This window comes from Nomascus leucogenys, chromosome 17, assembly GCF_006542625.1.
Source record: "Nomascus leucogenys isolate Asia chromosome 17, Asia_NLE_v1, whole genome shotgun sequence".
In the NCBI taxonomy this organism is placed as follows: domain Eukaryota; kingdom Metazoa; phylum Chordata; class Mammalia; order Primates; family Hylobatidae; genus Nomascus; species Nomascus leucogenys.
This window is the reverse complement of record NC_044397.1, coordinates 57,328,336-57,350,616: the sequence shown is the minus strand read 5'-3', so window position 1 is coordinate 57,350,616 and position 22,281 is coordinate 57,328,336. Positions and strand designations below refer to the sequence as shown.

General features: G+C 39.8%; 1 protein-coding gene across 1 annotated transcript in view; it reads left to right on the top strand.

Annotated features, from left to right (window-relative positions):
* Positions 1–22,281, top strand: part of ABCA13 (ATP binding cassette subfamily A member 13) — a 489,071-nt gene that overhangs the window by 61,731 nt on the left and 405,059 nt on the right. Inside the window, exons 9-15 of the mRNA XM_030795834.1 lie at positions 4,710–4,874; positions 6,331–6,530; positions 10,027–10,154; positions 11,469–11,569; positions 11,820–11,987; positions 14,193–14,398; positions 15,174–15,313. Coding sequence (XP_030651694.1) covers positions 4,710–4,874; positions 6,331–6,530; positions 10,027–10,154; positions 11,469–11,569; positions 11,820–11,987; positions 14,193–14,398; positions 15,174–15,313 — 1,108 coding nt within the window. The remainder of the gene's footprint in view (positions 1–4,709; positions 4,875–6,330; positions 6,531–10,026; positions 10,155–11,468; positions 11,570–11,819; positions 11,988–14,192; positions 14,399–15,173; positions 15,314–22,281) is intronic.

Genomic DNA, 22,281 nt, shown 5'->3' with positions numbered 1-22,281 from the left:
TGGGTGAATTTCCAGGTAAAGAGAGAGTTTTCATTAGAAGAGTAGGAGCTGTAGGTTATGGATGCCAGCTGGGTTCACCAAAGTTGAGCCTCTTCCCTAACTAGGTGAAATAAGGGAGTTGGACTGGATGATCCCCAAGACCCAGTTCACTGCTGGTATTGCTGAGGTTCTGGGAGATATTTTTTAGTTACAGAGTCCCTTTTGTCACTCCAGCCTATTTGTAGGGCACTTCCGCTTTGCATGGTGCAGGTCCAAGAACTATGTGGGACTTGGAGCTTTGGTCCATAGACTCCACCTCCAGAGTTAGAGCATTTCTGGTGCAGCTCCTAGGTCAGTGTTGAGCTAGGAATGTTTGGAGAGGACCCACTCTCTTCTGTTAGGATCTCAGTCCATGCTGAGTATGTAGATTTTGCTCACTTTTGTGTGAGTTCCCCACAACCTGGTCTTCCCAGATAGCACTTTTCACGTTTCAATGCAGCTAGTTTGTGTTCAGACTGTTGCTTTCAGTATTTAGACTCTGGATCTGTGCTCTCAGTCTCGGGGGTTAGATGGTTGGGTTGCAGCCAGTAGACCCTCTTGCTGGCTTGGTGTTTGAAAAACCAGTTCTACCAGGTAGGTTTAGGCTTCACCAAAGTATACTAAATTTTGTGCTTCTTGTATCCCTGGCACAATTTTATTAATCATCTCACAATTTTATGAACTGTCTACCTACCACAGGACTTGAAATTGTGACCCTTGGGTTTTCTCATGGATGCTGATGTAGATGGAATAAGAAACCCCAGTTGGCTGACTTTTATTCTAGTTTTCTCCATCTTTATAACCCTGTTTTCTCATTATATTATAGTTTGAGTGAACTATGTAAAACTTTTACCTTAGAATGTTAATTATATTGAGATTAGAATTAAAAGGAAAGTGATCAGAAAATACCACTGTGTATATCAACAAAGCTCCATGGAAATTGTACATCATGTGTGTGAGCTTTCTATTGCTGCTGTAGCAAGTTACCCCCAACATAGTGCCTTAAGGCAACCGACAATTTCTTTTATCATAGTGTTCTGGAGGTCAGACGCCTGAAATGGTCTCACTGGGCTAGAATCAAGGTGTCTGCAGGGCTGCAGTCCTTCTTGAGGTCAAGGGGACGTACTGTTGTGGGGGAGGAAAAATTCTTTTTTCCTCTATTATTTCATCTTCAGTGGGACAGATAAACAAGAGGAAAACCAGTTACTGTGTAGGTATGTATGGGAGTTCGCAAAGAGAAATGTGTAGATCTTCCCTGATGACCATTCTGCTTTTCACTTTCAGTACAGTATTCAATAAATTACATGAGATAATAAATACTTTATTATAAGATAAGTTTTGTGTTAGATTATTTTTCCAATTGTAGGCTAATGTATGTGTTCTGAGCACAGTTCAGGTAGGCTAGGTTAAGTTTGGTTATGTTTTGAGGTTGGGTGTACTAAATGTGTTCTTGGCTTACGATATTTTCAAGTCATGATGGGTTGATGAGGATGTAACCTCATTGTAGATCAAGGATCACCTGTATTTTAAGGAAGCAGCCAGATTATTAAGGCTTACATGCCATCCAAGGCTATCTATACAAAGGAAAGGGGGTTTTGGGTTTCTGAGTAGCAAGGCAAGTTATGGGAAGGTGAGGGGAGGAAATATACGGTGAGTGAGTTATCCTGTTTTGCAGAGAAATCTCCCAGGTGATCAGAGTTATTTGGAGAAGCAGCTCTCTTTCTGGTAGGAGACATCTTTACAGTTGAAAATTATCTTAATAATGTAAATTTTCCTTATAAATCTAAATTTCCTTTACCAAAAGGAAATTTATACTCTATTTTTAAACGGTTATGGAATGGTAAGAAGTTTTTCCTGCCTCTGCTGGTTTTCAGTTTGTTTTTAGCTCAAAATAATCCATATGCCAAAGAAACATACTTTGGGGTGGCATATTCTGTTTTCTTGCTTTTTCCAGCTTCTAGTGGCCATCCACATTCCTTGGGTCTGAGCCTCTTTCTCAATCATCAAAGCCAGCAATGGCAGGTCTAGTCCTTCTCATATCCCATCACTTGGGCACTGACATTTTTGCCTCCTTTCTCCAATAAGAACCCTTGTGGTTACACTGGGCTCACCAGGTTACCCAGAATAATCTCCCATCTCAAGGCCAGGTGATAAGCAGCCTTAATTTCATCTGCAGCCTTAAATCTCACTTGCCATACAACATAACATATTCATGGGCTCTTGGGATTGGGACATGGACATCTTGGGGTACCATTGCCTGCTTCTCACCCTTTGTAAATGTAATTGCCTGGTGAGCTCTTCCTGCCCACTGCACAGACAAAACCAATTCACTGAGACTGCAGTATTGCAGTAGAGAAAGGGTTTAATTAATGCAGAGCTAGCCAAGGGAAAGAACTGGAGTTATTACTCAAATCAGCCTCCTTGAGAACTCAGAGGCTAGGGTTTTTTTGTTTTGTTTTGTTTTGTTTTTTTGGATAATTTTGTGGGCAGGGGACTAGCAAATGAGTTCTGCTGATTGGTTGGGGATGAAATCACAAGGATGTGGAAAAATGCAAAAGTCTGAAAAACGTCTCAAAAGACCAATCTTGGGTTTGACAATAGTGATGTTATCTATAGGAGCAATTGAGGAAGTCACATACCTTGTGATCTTTGGCCCCATGACTCCTGAGCAGCAAGGGATTATAGAAGGCAAGCTAGGGACCAGTGGCTGCTTATCATTTAGCTACACCTACGTTTTAGCAGCATTCAAGCCCCTCCCATAATCTTAATCTTGTGGCCTTTTATTAGTCTTACAAGGGCAGGTTCTGTACCTGAGAAATGAGGGGATTCATCTTAGGGAGGGACTACTATCAAGCTTGCTAAAAAGTTAAACTACAAACTAAATTCCTCCCATGGTTAGCTTGGTATATGCCCAGGAGTGAGCAAGGACAGCCAGCCTCTGAGGCTAGAAGCAAGGTGGAGTCAGCCATGCTAGACTTCTCTCACTCTCATAATCTGCAAAGCTGGTTTCACAGGGCTCTTTCCATCTGCATCAGCCTGTGTGCCTAGGCCCTCCCTGGGGTCTGTCTGACTCCTGACCCTGTCACTCTCTGGGCCTGCTGGGGGCCTCAGCACATACTGCCCCTGCAAGAGAATATTCCTCCTCTTTCCCTGCCTCTGCTTCCCGAATTGGAAAATGATTTATCTAACCTCACATCCTCTGTAGATCTCCTGTGACCTCACTTCAGCCTCTGCCTCCACTTCTTCAACCTTCTATAATAGGGCATGTCCCAGGGAACCTGACGGCTGCATATCTGCCTCTCATAGACTGTGAACATCTGAGTGGGGACTTGGCCTTATCTATCTAACATGATACATGGTATTGTTGATTATTTTTAATTAAGGGAAAAAAAAAGAACAAAACATCAGGGACCTTGTGCTTTGACAGTCACGGGTTAATATTTTAAATCCTGATCTTAAAAGAACCTAAAAGTGAACACATGGGACTAAAATTAAGCTTTCTGACTATAGTCATTGTTTAGTCAATTCAGGCTGTGATAACAAAAGACCGTAGACTTGTAAACAACAGAAATTTATCTTGCTGTGTCCTCACATGGTAGAAGGGGTAAGGGAACTCCCTGGGTCTCTTTTATCAGGGTGCTAATCCCATTCACAAGTGTTCACCCTCATGATCCGACCAGCTCCCCAGGGCCCCACCTCCTTATACCATCACTTTGGGGGCTAGGATTTCAAAATATGAATTTTGGCAGGGAGTCCACAAGCATTTAGACCATGGCAGTCATCAACAGAATCTCTCTTAAAGATGGCATTATAATTGTTGTAAAATGATGTAATATGGGAATGTGCTTCATTATATCACAAACCTAAGTATTTACAAAGCAGTGTTAGAGGAACTCTGTTGAAGTTGAAGTTCTTTTTTTTCTTTTTGTTTAAGACGGAGTCTCACTCTGTCACCCAGGCTGGAGTGCAGTGGCGCAATATCCGCTCACTGCAAGCTCTGCCTCCTGGGTTCACGCCATTCTCCTGCCTCAGCCTCCTGAGTAGCTGGGACTACAGGTACCCACCACCATGCCTGGCTAATTTTTTGTTTTTTTTAGTAAAGGCAGGGTTTCACCGTGTTAGCCAGGATGGTCTCGATCTCCTGACCTCGTGATCCACCTGCCTCGGCCTCCCAAAGTGCTGGGATTACAGGCGTGAGCCACCGCACCCGGCCACTGTGTTGAAGTTCATGTATAAAATAAAGGAGATTTGGCTCAAAAATGTTAAACAGTTTCTGACCCAGGACTTCAATTTGAATCTTTCCAATTTTATCCACTTTTGATAATCAGAAAAGAAAATGTTCTTGGCAAAACAACTTTGTTAGTCCAAAGTATCAGTTAAACTGGGCTGACCCATGTTCACTTTTGGCCTGAGAATGAAAAGAAACAAGATTTGATGTCATCTCCATGTCCTTGGCCTGGAGAAACAGCTCTTCCTATTGTTTGTGGATGAAACTGAAAAATACAACTTTTTGTTTTTAAAACTACCAAGTCTTCCCTCAAGGTAAATCACATAGATATCATCACTTGTTACTTCTTCAATCAAGCAAATATAAGAACTTTTACTATGGCAAGATCGTGGTGTTATTTTTAGAAGAGGAAGGTTCTAGGAAAGGAGCTTTATGTCTAAATATTTTTTCATATTGTTGTCAGATTCCCACAGACAGCTCCTTGGAGAAGATGATGTGTTCAGCCTTGTCCAGCACATCAGAGGATGAAGCTGAGAAATGGGGCCACATTGGAGACTGCCACCCCAAGTGGTCAGAAGCCAAAAACTATCTTGTCCATGCAGTCAGCTGGCTGCGAGTCTACCAACAGGTACTGTCCCCTCTCTCTATGTTCTGTTCAAAGGTGTGCCAATTTGAGTGTCCAAATCCATTCTCCTCCCCCGCCCTGCCATGTTTACTGTTGGATTTTATGTCCCTCCAAGGAAAGGGCCTTAGGAGCCCCGCATCCTGGCCATTGAGTGCACCTTGTCCCATGTGCATCAACTGGCTCCAGCTCCATAGGCCTAGGCCCTCAACAGTCATCACCAAACAGTCCATCCTAGGCTTGCACACACACCTTGGCAACTCAGAAGTTCCTAGATCCGTGCTCTGTTATTGGTGCATGAGATTGCCCTGGAGTACTTTGACCAGCTCTTTGGACATTTGCATGCTAGCATTGGGCATCCCTCTAGCACTTTGAGCTCTAGACTGGCCTTGTTTCTTCACTCCGGTTTTGACCAGAAGCTCTGTGCACAAACAGTGACTGTGATTTCAGTGACCGTAATTTAACAACACGAAGGGAGGCTCTAGTCTATCTTTACAGAGATGTTGGTGTGGGGCACAGTGCCTGAGTGATTAGATTGCTCCTGGCCTCAGAAGCTCATGGAGTCCTGGCTGTTTCACAGCTTTGTGCTTCTTGGGGAGGTTTTGGAGACTGTGAGGCAGAGCTCCCCTGGCAGTCACTTCCCATTTGTTTTATCAGGCTTTGCCGTCTCTGTCTCATGTTTTTCCTTAAATAACACACCTCTTTAACTTTGTTCCCTGCTAATATGTGTCATGTATAAAGGCCAAAATCTCAAATAGAAGATAAAACATCGTTAAAAATATATAGGTGTTGTCGTCCGCTTCTTGGCACTAAAATCATCCAGCACTAAAATAATCAAGGGACAGTGCTGAAATGACCAGCATCCAATGGTCTAGTGGACACACTTGCTTTGTGCATTATCTGGGTAACATAACTCATGGTTAATTAAGGCATAGTTAGCACATATACAGGCACATCCTGCACCTCTCCATGCTATTAGGCTTGGGCAAGAATGATCTATTTTTGTGTAATGTTGATGATAAACCACATTGCTAATTGACTTCAGTATCATCCTCCCCATGTCCATGTCATAAAATGGCACTTAGTAACCATGTATTAACTTTGGTATATATTTAAAAATATGCAAATATATTTATGCTATCCTAAATATGTTCGTTTAGGTTTTAAATTATATTTCATTTGTTTAGAGGTGTATGTTATTCCCTTCTTTTTCTCTTTGGGGGAAAAAAGAGAAATAAGGCAGAGATTATAAAGTTGTGTGCATCCATTGTTGCAACATGAAATCTTTAATTTCTGAGTAGAAATTAAATCATACTGCAATTGCTAACAGACATTTTAATTTACCAAAAAATAAAGATTGGCTGTCTGTCATCTAGAGTGATATGTTAATATTTCTTAACTAAATACTGTTCTTTCCAATTTGCTATTATTAATGCTAGTATTTTGGTTTCCGAATTTGTAGGTGTTTGATCAGTGGCAACAGGGTAGCCTGCTTCAGAAGACACTCACAGGCATGGGCCATAGTCTGGAGGCTCTCAGGAATCAGTTTGAAGAACAGAGCAAGTCCTGGAAGGTGGTGGAAGCTCTGCACACTGTGCTGCTCCTGCTGAATGACAGCTTGGCAGCAGATGGCCCAAAAGATAATCATATATTTCCAAAGATGTAAGTCGCATTTCCCTGTTTGATTATTGATTAGGTAGATGACGCAGAATGTTAAAGAGTGAATGATGATACTGTTAGAAACACATTCTGTAAAACTACAGCTAAACAATGAATTTCTAATTAGCAAATGGGAAATCAGAGGCTTTCATTGTGGACCATCACCAGGATAGAAGTCTTGGCAGCACTCTGGATGCCTATTCAGAGGCTGCAATCGACCGAATATGGGAGCAATATTTGAGAAGGTGTCAGTTTCCTGGATTTTAGATTTTATGTCTTTGGCATTTGTTTAAAAATGAATAAATACATTTCGGAGGCATTTTTATGTACAGGACTACCTTACATGTGTAGCTCTTTTCCTAGAATCTTCCTCTTCAAAAAATATGTTTTTATATTTACTTAAAGATTTTGTATAGTTGAAGTGTTTACATAAGGTCCAGACATATTTTAGAAGTAGGAAATGGTGGAACTTGTTTCTTCCTTTTTAAGATAACCACAATTTATTCACCAAAATAGCCGACTAGATCTTTTTCCTCAGTAGGTGTGGCGGTTTGTAGTAACTTGAATTTTATTATCCTTCTGAAGTTAAGGCTCTCTTTGGAAAAGAACAATATGATTTCTCAATATTATCTCAAAAATGTTCATTTCAAACCAGGTCACACAAATTCTTGCTCTCTGTGTACCATGAAGGAGAGTTGTGATGACAGAATTGGATAGGGCCATATTGTGTTATTATGATTACTTAAGAAATAGCAATTCTAAACACTTCCAATTCTTTCACATTTTCTGGAGCTGTTAGCAAACAGGATCTTGCTTTTGAAGGTCCTATTTCCTAACTTTTACTTAAGAGATGTTCTGGGGCATGAGGTGCTTGTGCTAAAGGCAGAAATATAGTTCCCTATCAGGGCCATAAAAGCTACAGGAGGATGGATACAGGGAGCCAGCAAAGATTCCTTGAAGCAGTGTCCTAGGCAAAGGGCAAGGACAAAACCTCTGTCATAAATGAACAAATGCAGGGACATTGCATTGGGGATATTGAAAACCTCCCTGCTGGTCTGTTAACTTCATGCACATTAATAGAAACACCACAGTAAGTCACCGTAATTATCCTACAAATCTCGAATGCCCCCTGGCACTTTAGCCTAGGATTTTGCCTGTTCTGTGCCAGGCCAGGGGATTGAAGCCTTAGGAAGCTGTACCTGGCTCTTAGTGGTACAGAGATTGGGGAAGCTGAAGACTACACCACACTCTAGGTACAAAGCTAGGATAGCCCACATTCTTCTGCCCCCGTATAAAATTTCCACACATTCTCAGTGCCAGGAAGATGAGGCCCAAACACTGGCTTTGCTGTCCACCTGCTGTTTTTTTTTTCTTTGTTTTGTTTTGTTTTGCTTTGAGACAGAGTCTCGCTCTGTTGCCCAGGCTGAAGTGCAATGGCACAATCTTGGCTCCCTGCAACCTCCACCTCTCAGACTCAAGTGATTCTCCTGCTTCAGCCTCCTGAGTAGCTGGGATTACAGGCTCACACCACTACTGCCCAGCTAATTTTTGCATTTTTAGTAGAGACAGGGTTTCACCATATTGGCCAGGCTGGTCTTGAACTCCTGGCATCAAGTGATCTGCCCTCCTCCGCCTCCCAAAGTGCTGGAATTCCAGGCATGAGCCACCGCACCTGGCCACCTTCAGCCTTCTTTAAATCTTTCTGAGATTCACACGCACCCTTAGCAGAAAACTGTATATCTTTTATCATTAGCTTTGGTCCAAGAAACCCCATCCCTTTTTTCCTACCTTGTCTCCATAGCTGATTGTTCATATCTTTTTCTCTTCCTCAACCGCAAAGTTCACCCAAAATAAATGGAAATCACACCAGACTCTCAGTTTTCTACTGAGTTCTTCATGTGATTACAGACTGCCTTTTCTCCTCCTGGTTCTATCTGGTTCCTGCCCATGTCCCTGCAGTTGGGGTGGCTGAGGTGTGGGAGCTCTTCACCCAGGCTTTAGCAGATAGCGTGGACTTCGGCAAGGCAAGGACTCACAGAGGTGCCTCTGGGCCCTCCAGCAAGGACTCACCCTTCAATGTCACACGCTGTTGTGAATGTGAAGTGGGGGGAATAGTCCCCAGGGTCTGGCCATGTGGTATCCTTGCTTGTCAGAGTTTAAAGAGACTTGACAGTAAGATCCAGGTTCCAAGCCACACAGCATTTCTTTTTTGTTTGGGGAACATAAAATAATCTCTTTCTCACTTTCTAGTTCTTTCCAAGAGCCACTCTGCTTCCTTCTCAGTGTAATCCAAAGAGTCAGAGCAACGACTAACCTAAGCCCAGTTCATTCTGCAGATGGTCAGGTCCAAAAGCCATGTGTCCAGCTTCACTCTAGCATGAGGTGTCAGGAGTCTGGTCAGCAGCCAGAAAGCCCAAGTATGTGGCTGTGATAGAGCAATTGCTCAGCCTTGTAGGGTTATGACATGGGGATGTGTACCAGTTCCTGCTGGTGTCTCGTAGGAGAATTATCACTGGGACCTTGCTCACTCTCTCTATACCCTCTACAGTGCTCGGGTCCATCAGCTCTCTAGCTAGAGAATAGCAGCAACTATTTATCAAGCCTGTGTTTAACCCCAAACTATCAAGGTGCCATGAAGAGACTGACCACTATGGCACAGAAGTCGAAATGGATGCCAGGCGCTCAAAGCTGTGGGATGGCTCCAGCCAGTGGAACATTTTGCTTGGCCTTCAAGTAGCTACATCTCTTTCTGCTTTTCTCTTTTTGTAGCTTGCTTCGTTTATCATGGGTGAGGATTCTGTGTAGTTGCTCAAAGACACAGAAAGCCTGGACTCACCTGCTCTGGGCAGTTCTGCCGCCCACAGTGTGGCTATGCCTTGCTCCTCCATCTCCCATATTTATTCCCAATTTCAGGTTCCTCACATTATCAAACTCATTTTCTTTCCAGCTTCTCTTCTCAGTTATTTCTTCCATGTCTGGAGCCCGTTAGTCTGACACCCCAGGGACTATTTTTATTGAGCTGCCTGGCTGGTCGTTCTTCCTTTGACCTTGAAGAATCCTACAGGCATTGCCAATTGGCCCAAGTTGGGACCATTGCGATGGGTCCTGTACACCACCACACACCATCTGTATATTTTGAAACTTTTCTCAAAATATTTTTCTATATCTCATTAACTATAGGCTTCAAGGCAAATGTTTTTAGATCCCATGTGAAACTTTATCCTAGCCCTCACTTCTTTTACACATTCCTAGGAACATACTTTTCCATTTTGGGGTAAAGAGAATGCTTAATCCATATTCAGTAGCGAAAGAATCTCCAAATCAGGTGACTCAGTGCAATTTGTCAAGAACCTGGTTGTGTGATGAAGTGTGACTTTCAGTCTATGAACACACTTTCTCAAAGCAGTGGAATATTTTCCTTTGAACGGAATTTTTATTTCCCTAGTTGGCACTTTGAACTGCTTTTCATTTTATTTCATTTATTTATTTTTGCCCTCAGATTACAGCATCTGTGGAAATTGCAAAGCTTGCTGCAAAACCTGCCCCAGTGGCCGGCACTGAAGAGATTTCTTCAGCTTGATGGAGCTCTCAGAAATGCGATAGCTCAGAATTTACGTTTTGTCCAAGGTAAGCTAGCTTTGGTGTTATTTGTCCCTGACTCACTAAGAGTAAATGTGAAATGTATTGGAAAATGGACTTGAAACTGCCTGACACATTGTAAAATTGGAAGATAACTTTGCTGGTGTCGTATGCATATTTATGCTTTACTCTGATGCCTTCTAGGGAATTTAAAATACAGCACACCAAGGCTAAATAAACAATGAGGGCACAGTGAAGAGCGCATCCTTCTGTTTTCCTTAAGCCCATGCTGTGGCCTATGACAAGCAGTGTCCTAGGGCTGGGTTGACTTTCACATTCACAGCAGCATCCATGGCTTTTCAGGCTGTAAAGGGACCACAGTGCGTTGTGAATAAGGGAATCTTTTGTATTCTGTTCCTTCTACCGCTTCCTCCCACCAATGCTTCTTGATGTCTGGTAGGGAGAGTGTGTTCCCCCTGGGTTTGCAGAATGCCCTTCTTTGAACTTTCTTTACTATGGTGAGCATTATTCCTTCTTCCCTCTTCTGAGGAAGTTGGGTTTGCACTTTTGCCCAGATGGGCTGCAGCCTTTTCATTTTCTCAGGGAGGAGAGGGAAAAAGTGAGGGAAGATGTTACTTTAGAAGTAAAAACTCATTCTCACTAGTCTTCGGAAAGGATAAAATGATATTACAATGACTCCTGTTTTCCTTTCTAAGGAAGAGAAGAAAATGTATAATAATAGGTCAAGTTTATTTTTTTATTTATTATTATTTTTTTATTATTATACTTTAGGTTTTAGGGTACATGTGCACAATGTGCAGGTTTGTTACATATGTATCCATGTGCCATGTTGTTTTGCTGCACCCATTAACTCGTCATTTAGCATTAGGTATATCTCCTAAGCTGTCCCTCCCCACTCCCCCCTCCCCACAACAGTCCCCGGAATGTGATGTTCCCCTTCCTGTGTCCATGAGTTCTCATTGTTCAATTCCCACCTATGAGTGAGAACATGCGGTGTTTGGTTTTTTGTCCTTGCGATAGTTTACTGAGAATGATGTTTTCCAGTTTCATCCATGTCCCTACAAAGGACATGAACTCATCATTTTTTATGGCTGCATAGTATTCCATGGTGTATATGTGCCACATTTTCTTAATCCAGTCTGTCGTTGTTGGACATTTGGGTTGCTTCCAAGTCTTTGCTATTGTGAATAGTGCCGCAATAAACATACGTGTGCATGTGTCTTTAGGTCAAGTTTTTAAAAAATCCATGTTTTCAGGACCCAGTTTATTGATTCACGGCCGTGTGTAGAAGTCAAGCTTACCTACCTTAGGTGAATAATAATCAATTTGTCTACTTTGCAGAAGTCCTCATTTGCCTGGAAACATCAGCTAATGATTTTAAATGGTTTGAACTTGACCAATCGAAACTGGAAAAGGATGTGTTCTTTTGGGAGCTGAAACAGGTAAAGCACAACAAAGAATTATAAATAAGCATTTTTAATAAAATGTTCAAGAAGCTCATGCAATATTCAATTTTGCTCCCTTTGTGAATTGTGCTAGCTAAAAAAGGGAACAATATGCAGGTTTTTCAAAACTTCATGTTGTGTTTAAAATGCTTACAATTGATTATTATATTTGCAGTTCTTGAGCCCATGAAGAGGGTATCTAAGCCTCTTTAAATGTTACTCCTTCCCACTCTTATTAATCTTTTAGATGTTGGCGAAGAATGCTGTCTGCCCGAATGGTCATTTCTCTGAGAAGGAGGTCTTCTTGCCCTCTGGAAACTCCAGCATATGGGGTGGTCTCCAGGGACTACTGTGCTATTGTAACTCCTCCAAGACCAGTGTTTTAAACAAGCTACTTGGTTCAGTAGAGGATACTGTAAGTATTCTACCATCTTAGCTCTTCTAAGAGCACCAGTTTAAGATTAAATTCACCAAAGATGCTAATATTTATGGAGTTTCAATGAGAAAAGTTTTGCCATGAGCCCACACACTTAAAGGAAGCTGGCTTTCTGAACTCCAGCTGCCCTTCAATGCTGGCCCTTCTGTCTGACTGAAAGGTTGTATGCCACCTGCCTGGCCAAAACCTACTTGAAATTCCTCAGACTTTCAAAACATACCACTTCTGCTTTTCGGGCTTCCTGGGTCCTTGATCTGCTTCATTCTTGGCTGCACATGCTAAGAAAAGCAGAGGAGCCTCTCTGGTGATTAGTCAATCCCAGCAAAACTGGGGCTTTGAGTGGTTACAGGTTTTAAAAGTCATGTTCCTCTCACGTAACTGCCCAGGACAATGGGCTACCCCTGTTGAGTGCTCAAGTGGGACTGCAGAATGTTGAACGATTTGTTTGGAAAGATTATTTTGTCAAGTTCCAGCCCTATTGTTCTTACTGAGAATTAAAATTACAATATTTATATTTTTAGAGTTCATTTTTCTCTCTCAGTATTACCTATTTTTTTATATCCTTAAATACCATGGAAATAAAACCAGTGAAATAATGAAACTAGTGAAATATAAATGATGTCTCAGCAAAACGAAAATTGGGATAGTAATTGAATAGTGTGCATAATTCAATCAATGATTTCTTAGCATCTACTCTGTGCATGACGTTATGCTGAAGGGAGTACAAACATGAAGAAGACACTATCTTGGTAGAGAAGGGCAAACAACAATGAGAGCCTTGGAGCTCAGCATCTAGGAGTCTTCCCAAATAAGTCAGTGAGCCTTAGATGAGGTGTAAGATTTGGAAGCAAAGAGAAGTCAGGAGAGGATGCTAAGCAGGCAGAAAAGTGTATGTGAAGGGCTAGGCATGGTAGCTCAGGCCTGTAGTTCCAGCACTTTGGGAGGTCTAGGTGGGCAGATCGTTTGAGCGCAGGAGTTTAAGACCAACCTGGGCAACATAGCTAAACCCCATCTCTACAAAAACAAAAAACAAAAATTAGCCAGATGTGGTGGCACATGCCTGTAATATCAGCTACTCAGGAGGCTGAGGTGGGAGAATTGCTTGAGCCCAGCAGGTCAAGGCTGCAGTGAGCCATGATCACAACATTGCACTCTAGCCTGGGTGACAATGTGAGACCCTATTAAAAAAATAAAGAAAAAAATAGAGAAGAAAAGTGTTTGTGAATGCATGCAGGCACAAAAAACATTACCTGTTTGCAAATACCTTTCTTGCTACTGGATGTTAGCTCTTTCCTGGCAGAAATCCCATCTCAAATTTCTTTTTATCTGTAAAGCCTAGCTTGTAGTCTCATACAAAGCAGGAAACTATATATTTATAGGTTACATATACTTGAGATAGCCTTTTTGATGATGCCTAGAATACATATCACTAACAAATCACTCCAAAGCTCAGTGACCTAAAACAAAACACATTCTTTTCTCTCTCTTCTGACTCTGGGTTGACAGGGCTCAGTGGGGTGGTTCTTCTGATGGTCTTACTGGGCATCATTCATGTAGTTGCAGTCAGATGGCCGTGAGGGCTGGAGTCTGGTTAGTTAGGATACTGAGACGAGGGCCTCTAATTCTCCTCTCAGACTCAGTATGTCTCTTCTCCAGGTAACCTCTCCATATGGCCTTTCAGCAGGGTAGCCAGACTTCCGACATGGCTATCCAGGGATCCCACACACAAGCAAGAACAGGCAAGGAGGGAGAGTAGGAGCTGCCACTCCTCAGAGAAGGTAGAACTAGAACTGGCACAATTCACTTCTGCTGCATTCTATGGGTTTATGTGAGCCAGATCTCAGCCTAGAGGAATTGTGGAAGGCGGTACTAAGAGTGAGACTCTCAGGAGGTCTGGTTCACAGGCTACTTGTCGCAACTAGCTAACACAGATAGCTATGACACTGGGTCCCATCCTACTTTATTATTGGATTAAGTTTTATTTTTGGACTCATTAACCTGAACATGAGCAAAGATTCAATTCTAGAACTATAACTTAGATAATTACCATGCCATAGGGCACAATCTTTGATGTACAGTTTGAGTGGACCCTTTGTTAAGTGATACAGGGTAAAGACTGCGTCTCAAATACTCACATTTGAATTGCTTTATTTATTATAAGCAATATCTTCTTTTCTTGTTAAGGATCATATTTTGCAAGAGGTCATTACTTGGCACAAAAATATGTCAGTTTTAATACCTGAAGAATATTTGGACTGGCAGGAACTTGAGATGGGGCTGTCAGAAGCAAGCCTTTCCTGTACTCGGCTCTTCCTGCTGCTGGGAGTTGATCCCTCTCCTGAGAATAATGTCTTTTCTAGTGACTGTAAGCACCAGCTTGTCTCCACAGTGTAAGTACATGTTTGGTGGGAAACTTATAAACAATTGGGACATCAAAATGATTTCAACTGCCCCTTCTACACAAATGATAGATCAATATGGTAGATTATATTTTGAATAGAAAGAGGTTCAATTTATTTTTAAAATATTAACCTACTGGTACTGCTGGAAAGCATCTAAAAACTGTAAAATATGAAACAGTTCCCTTAATGTTTAACCACTGACTTAATCTTTCATTAGAAATTGAGGATCCCTGGTAAGTCCAAGGTATGCATGTGATTGAAGTTCTTGTTTACTTAGTTACTCAGAAATCGTGCACCACCTACCAATGGGAAGCTTCTCTTGGGAGCTGTAACTCTACAGAAAATTTGCCTTGTTTTTATTTTATGACTCTGTGAATTATATGTGTGATCAATTTCCATTTTCGTTGACTGCTAGAATGTTCTTCGTCAAATATGTCAATAGGGAATATATATTTTCTTAATCTTTAAGTTCACTTCCTGTTATGGCCTTTAATTTTCCTCTTTTTTTTCTTTCTTGATTTATTCTGTCTTATGTTTTATGTATTCTTATAAATTGCTTTTCCTCATTTTTCAAATCAAGATAGAGGAGTTTGTAAACAAACTTAAAAATTAATAGAACTATTTGAAAGATTCTATTTCCTTACATAAGTGGACTGCCATGCATTTGCATATATTTGTTTTTAGAAAAATTTATAATGATCTAACTGTCATCTGCAAGATCATTTTTAAATTTTAATTTTCTCTGGATTCTTTTTGACTGCAGGATATTTCATACACTTGAAAAAGCACAATGTTTCCTGGAACAAGCATATTATTGGAAAGCCTTCATAAAGTTTATCAGAAAGACTTGTGAAGTAGCCCAATATGTAAATATGCAAGAGGGTTTCCAGAGCAGACTATTGGGTAAGTCAGTAGTCTAAACTGCAGGAATGGGGGATGCTTTCCCCTTTTAGTGAGGAGACATAATTTCCTGAGAGTCTATCCTATTTAACAAAGTGGGGCTTAAAATGGGTGGCTTTCCAAGCACAATTTGGCATTGTGATTATTTTATATAATTTTTTCTCATCAATTATGACAAGACTTACCAGAAGTCCTGGATTGACTGAGCCATGTTGTTCCTGCAAAATTTATAATAGTGACTCCTTTTACTCTCAAGAATGTCCTGGTTTGGGTGATAAATACTTCTATATGCAGACTAGTCATGATCCTACTCACAAGAGTCCAGCTTTTCTGTTGTGGCCCTTCTCACTTTACTTAGCATTAAGATTGATGCTCACACTGGGGACAACACCCCATGAACCTGTAGAAGAAAACACAAACTGTTTTTCTCTATACACACACTCAACACTTCCAACGCTGCTGTGAACATATATGTGGATTTGTTCCACAACAAGCAATTCTCCATTTCTCCATTGACACTAACTGGGTGTCCTACAATTCAATTCAATTCTTGCACTATCCACCTGGAATTAGCATCAGATCCTACAGGTTAAGGGCTCAGTCCCACAAGATTGCCCCTACTTCAGATGCCAACCCCAAGTCCAGGCTTCCCTTCTCACTTCTGATCAATAAATCAGGATTTCCATGAGCCCCTTATTGCGTTCAATAATTTGCTGGTACAAGTCACAGAATGCAGAAATACAGTTTACTTCCTAGGTTACTGGTTTATTAAGCAGATATAATTTAGGAACAGTAGATGGAAGAAATGCATAGGGGCGAGGTATGTGGGGGCATGGAGCTTCTATGCCCTCTCCAGGCCTACCTCCCAGCACCTCCATGTCCTCATCAACCTACGAGCACTCTGAACACTGTCCTTTTGGGTTTTTATGGAAACTTCCTTATGTAGGCATGATATATTAAATCATTGGACATTAGTGATTGACTCAACCTCCATCCCTCTCTCCCCTACCTAGAGGTTAGAGGGAAGGTAAGGGAATGAGAGGAGAGAGAACCTGAAAGTTCCAACCTTCTAATTACAGGGTTGGTTCCCCTGACAATCAGCCCCTAGTCACCAGTCATTCATTAGCATGCATAAAGACACTACTTCCTATATTCCAAGGGTCTTAGCAGCTATGTGCCTGCCAGGAAACAATGGCCTAGACCAAATATATATATATATTTTTTATTATGCTAGCAGCTCACCTCTTTCCTTATCAGCTTCATAAAACCAAAAGTTCCCTAAAATGTAAATATTATAAACTCATAACTGTGCGATTCACAGGGAGTCCTCCTGTTCCCCAGAGACCTACTTTTTGGAAAGATGCCAGCATGGTAAAACTTGCACTTCTGACCTCTACTTTTTTACTCTAGAGCTGGTTGTATATTTCCATCTCTCCTTGGGAATTATCTTCTGCCCTGGTTTTCCAGCATGCCATGACACTGCTTCATCACAATGGGGTTATCAGCTTCTCCTTAGAAAGCCTGCATCTTGGACGTCAGGGATTTGGAGCAGGAAATGGGAGTTTCCCATTCCTTTTCTGTGGCCATAATGACCTCTTCTTTTTTTATTTCATGCTGTTTTTTAAACTGCTACTTTTAGAGGCTGACAGCGATACTCCCTCTGTAACTCTCAGTTTCAAACCCACATATGGTAAGATGGGCCTTTGCATTTTCTGCAGGTTACACTATAAAACTCTTCTGTATAGCGGCAGTACGGGGTTGATGGTAACTTCTCCAATGAGTTGGCCATATCCTTCTGGGTTGAGTACTCATCCTACACTTTAACTTTCTCCTATACTACCTGTCCTCATTATCACTTATTTTTGCCCACTTCTGAGTCTTTTCAGAAACATGCTACAAAGAGTGACATGGAATAGTGGCAAGAGGCTTGTGGTTCAGAAGTCTCAATGATATCAATAATTGCAAATATTTATTGTATTTTCTATGATTATCTTGTTCAATCCTCATTCAACCTGTGAGATAGGTACCATTATGATTTCATTTTCAGATGAGAAAATTGAGGCTCAGAAAGATTTTATTTCTGGCATAGGTCTCAAAAGTATTAAGCATCAAAGTCAAGAATACAAATCCAGGAAGTCTCACTCTGGATCCTGTAAGCTTAACCACTCTACTTTCTTTGGACAGATCCTTGCTGGGGGCTGACCTCTGTGAAAAGGCTTGCTGTATCACAGAAATATAACTAGTCTTATTAAGAAATGGAATTTTAAAAAATTATTTTTACTAAATATGTTTATTATCATATTATTTTTTATCTTTATTATTTTCTTCTCGTAAATTTAGTGTGATTGTTCTTTTTCTTGTTCTTGACTTTCAGATTTTCTTATTTTCTAATAGGTACTTTTAAGACAATAAATTTTGCTCTATGCTGAGCTCTAGGTATATTTCACATACTTTAATAAGTCATAGTTTTATTATCAATCAGTTAAAATATTTTCTACTTTTTATCATAATTTCTTCTTTGACTCAGAGTTATTTAGAAGTATATTGCTGGCCGGGCGCGGTGGCTCACACCTGTAATCCCAGCACTTTGGGAGGCTGAGGTGGGTGGATCACAAGGTCAGGAGTTTGAGACCAGCCTGGCCAACATGGTGAAACCCTGTCTCTACTAAAAATACAAAAATTAGCCGGGCGTGGTGGGACACGCCTGTAATCCCAGCTACTCAGGAGGCTGAGGCAGGAGAATTGCTTGAATCCGGGAGGCGGAGGTTGCAGTGAGCCGAGATCGCGTCATTGCACTCCAGCCTGGGCAACAAAAGCAAAACTCTGTCTCAAAAAAAAAAAAAAAAAAAAAAAAAAAAGGAAGAAGTATATTGCTTAATTTCCAAACATTTGGGGACATTTTAAGTCACCTTAAAAAATAATTTCAACCTTGGGCCGGGTATGGTGGCTCACGCCTGTAATCCCAGCACTTTGGGAGGCAAAGGTGGGTGGATCACTTGGGGTCAGGAGTTCGAGACCAGCGTGACCAACATGGTGAAATCCTGTCTCTACTAAAAATACAAAAATTAGCTAGGCATGGTTGTGGGTGCCTGTAATCCCAGCTATTCAGGAGGCTGAGGCAGGAGAATCGCTTGAACCCAGGAGGCAGAGGTTGCAGTGAGCCAAGATCATACCACTGTACTCCAGCCCGGGCAACAGAGTAAGATTCCGTCTCAAAAAAAAAAAAAAAAATTCAAACTTAACCTCCCTTTATTGAGAAAACACATTCTGAATGTTTTAATATTTTGAATTTGTTGAGATATGCTTTATGGCCTATATGGTCATTGATAATGTATGTGCTCCTCAGAAGAATGTGAATTCTGTCATTGCTGGATAGAGTAGTTTATACTGTTAATTACGTCAAGTATATTAATTGTGTTGCTCAAATCATTCATATCTTATTTGTGTCTTATTTGCTTCTTCTATCAGTTACTAATATAGGTAAATTAAAATTTCCCACTAAGGTGGTAGATTTGTCTATTTTCTTTTTATCAGTATTTGCTGTATATAATTTGAGGTTATATTAATAGGTGCAAAAAATCTACAATAAATATATATTCTTATTGGATGGACTCTTTTCTCATTAAGAAATGACACTCTTGCTCTAGAATTGTTTTTTCCTTAAAAACTGGCATAATCTAATAAAATATTAGTATTAGTCCTAGCTGGAGCCCTAATGTTTAGCTGAAACACCACTTTAATTAAATTTATTATTAAGTATTTTTCTCTTTTGATGCTGTTGAAAATAGAATTGCTTTCCTTTACAGTTGTTAATTGTTAGTGTATAGAAATGCAACTGATTTTCTGATAATGATTTTGCATGTTGCCACTTTGTTGACTTAGTTTATTAGTTCTAACAGTCTTTTTTTTTGTGTGTGTGTCTGGAATATTTAGAGTTTTCTACATTTAGGTTTATGTTGTCTATGAAAATAAATAATTTTGTTTGGATGCCCTTCCTTCCCTCCCTCCCTCCCTCCCTCCCTCCCTCCCTTCCTTCCTCCCTCCCTCCCCCCTCCTCCCTTCCTTCCCTTCCTCCATTTCTTTTCCTTCTTCACTTCCCTTTCTTCCTTCCTCCCTCCCTCCTCCCTTTTTTCCTTCCCTTTTTTCCTTTCTTTCCTTTCTTTCTCCTAATTGTTGTGGCTAGAACTTCCAGTACTATGTTGAATACAAGTGGCAAAAGTGGCACCCTTGCCTTGTTTCTGCTCGAAGTGGAAACACTTTTTCTTTTACCATTGAGTATGATGTTTGCTGCGGGCTTTTCATTATGGTTTTATTATGTTGAGGTAGTGTTCTATTCCTAGTTTGTTAAGTGTTATGAAATGGTGTTAAATTTTGTTAAAACTTTTTTTCTGCATCAATTGAGATGATTATGTGTTTTCTGTCCTTCATTCTGTTAGTGTGGTATATTGCATCGATTTATTTTTGTGTGTTGAATTATCTTTGCATTATAAGAATAAATGCTACTTGTTCATGATGTATAATCCTTTTAATTAATTCTTTTTTTTTTTGCTATTGAGTTCTGTTTTTGTTTTATTTTGTGTTTGTGTTTGCTTTTTATTTTCATAGGTTTTTGGGGAACAAGTGGTATTTGGTTACATGAATAAGTTCTTTAGTGGTGATTTCTGAGATTTGGGTGCACCATCACCCTAGCAGTATATACTATACCCAATTTGTAGTCTTTTATCCTTCACCTGCTACCCTTTCTCTGCCACCTTTTCCCCCTGAGTCCCCAAAGTCCATTGTATCATTGTTATGCCTTTGCATCCTCATAGCTTAGGTACCACTTAGGAGTGAAAACATACAATGTTTGGGGTTTTCCATTCTTGAGTTACTTTACCTAGAATAATGGTCTCTAATTCCATCCAGGTCACTGTGAATGCCATTATTTTGTTCCTTTTTATGGCTCAATAGTATTCCATGGTATATATGTATACCACAATTTCTTTATCCACTAGTTGATCGATGGGCATTTGGACACGTTCCATATTTTTGCAATTGCGAATTAAGCTGCTATAAACATTTGCTATTGAATTCTATTTGCTAGCATTTTGATGGTGTTTTTGCATCAGTGTTTATCAGGGATATTGGTCTATACTTTTCCTTTCTTGTGCTATCTTTGTCTGGCTTTGGTCTCGGGGTAAAGCTGACCTCATAGCATTTGAAAGTGTTTTCTTTTCTTCATTATTTTGGAAGAGTTTGAGGAGGATTCATGTTAATTTTTCTTTAAATATTTGGTAGAATTTACCAGTGAAGCTGTTTGGGTTCTGGGATTTTGATGGTTGGGAGATTTTTTATTACTAACTCAAGCTCCTTCCTAGTTATTAGTCTGTTGTGATTTTCTTTTCTTTTCTTTTTTTTTTTTTCATAAATCCATCTTGGTAGACGGGTCGCTCTAGGATCTTACCCACTTCCTCTAGGTTATCCAAATTTTGATATGCAGTTATTCATAGTATTCTCCAGTAATCCTTTTTATGTCTATAAAACCAGTTGTAATGCCCATTTTTGTGTCTGACTGTAGTTATTGGAGCCTTCTCATATTTTTCTTTGTCAATCTGGATAATAATTTGTCAATATTGTTGATCTTTTAAAATAACCAACTTTTGGTTTTGTTGATTCTCTCATTTATATTTCATTTATCTCTGTTCTAATAATTAGTAGTTCCTTCTGCTAGCTTTGGGTTCTTCATCCTTAAGGCATAATGTTCAGTTAATAATTTGTGATCTTTTCTTTAAGTGTAAACATTCACAGCTTTATGTGTTCCTCTTAGTGCTGTTTCGCCTATGTCTCATTAAGTTTTGGTGTGTTGTATTTTATTTTCAATTATCTCACAATATTTTCTAATTTCCCTTGTAATTTCTTCTTTGACCTATTTGGGAGTGCATTATTGAATTTCCCCATATTTTTCAGTTTTGTTTCTACTATTAATTTCTAGTTTCATTATATTGTAATAAGAAAACACACTGTTTTATTTAAATCTTTTAAAATATATTAAGACTTGTTTTGTAGCTTAACATGTAGTTTATCTTGGAGAATGTTCTATGTAGACTTGAGAAAAATATGTATTGTGCTGCTGTTGAGTGGACTATTTTGTACTGTTTGTTAGGTCTAATTTTTCTGTAGTGTTGTTCAATTTCTCTATTTCATTTTCTTTTTTTTCTTACTGATGTTTTGTTTGGTTTTTCTATCTATTACTAAAAGTGGGGTACTGAAGTCTGCTACTATTATAGTAGAACTGTTATTTTTCTCTTCAATTCTGTCAATGTTTGCTTCATTTACTTAGGATCTCTGATGTTTGGTGCATAGATATTAATAATTATTTTATCTGTTTTGGTGAATTGATTCTTTTATCATTATATAATGTCCTTCTTTGTGTCTTGTAACAGTTTTTGACTTAAAGTCTATTTGTCTGATATTGGTAGGGATGCCTTATTCTCTTTTGGTTACTATTTTCATGAAATATCTTTTCCCACTCTTTCTCTGTTGACTTATGTGTGTCCTTAGATCCAAAGTGCTTCTCTTGAAGACAGCATGAAGTTGGATCATATATTTTCATTCATTATACTAATTTGTGTCTTTTGACAGGGGAACTTAATCCATTTACATTTAAAGTAATTATTGATAGGGAAAGATTTACTTTTGCCATTTTGACATTTGTTTTTAGACTGTCTTACAGCTTTCCTATCCCACATTTCCTGCATTACTTCCTTTTTAGTGTGTGTTTAATTGACTTATGATTTGATTCCCTTTTCATTGCCGTTTGTCTGTATTTAGATATATATTTTTAGGCTCTACAAAAGTTATGAAGATATAAACCAAAATTACAATAATAGGTTTGTATATTTGTTCATGTATTGATCTTTACTAGAAAACTTTATGTATTTGAATGGCTTTACGTTACTGCCTAACACCTTTTTGTTTTGACTTGGAAGACT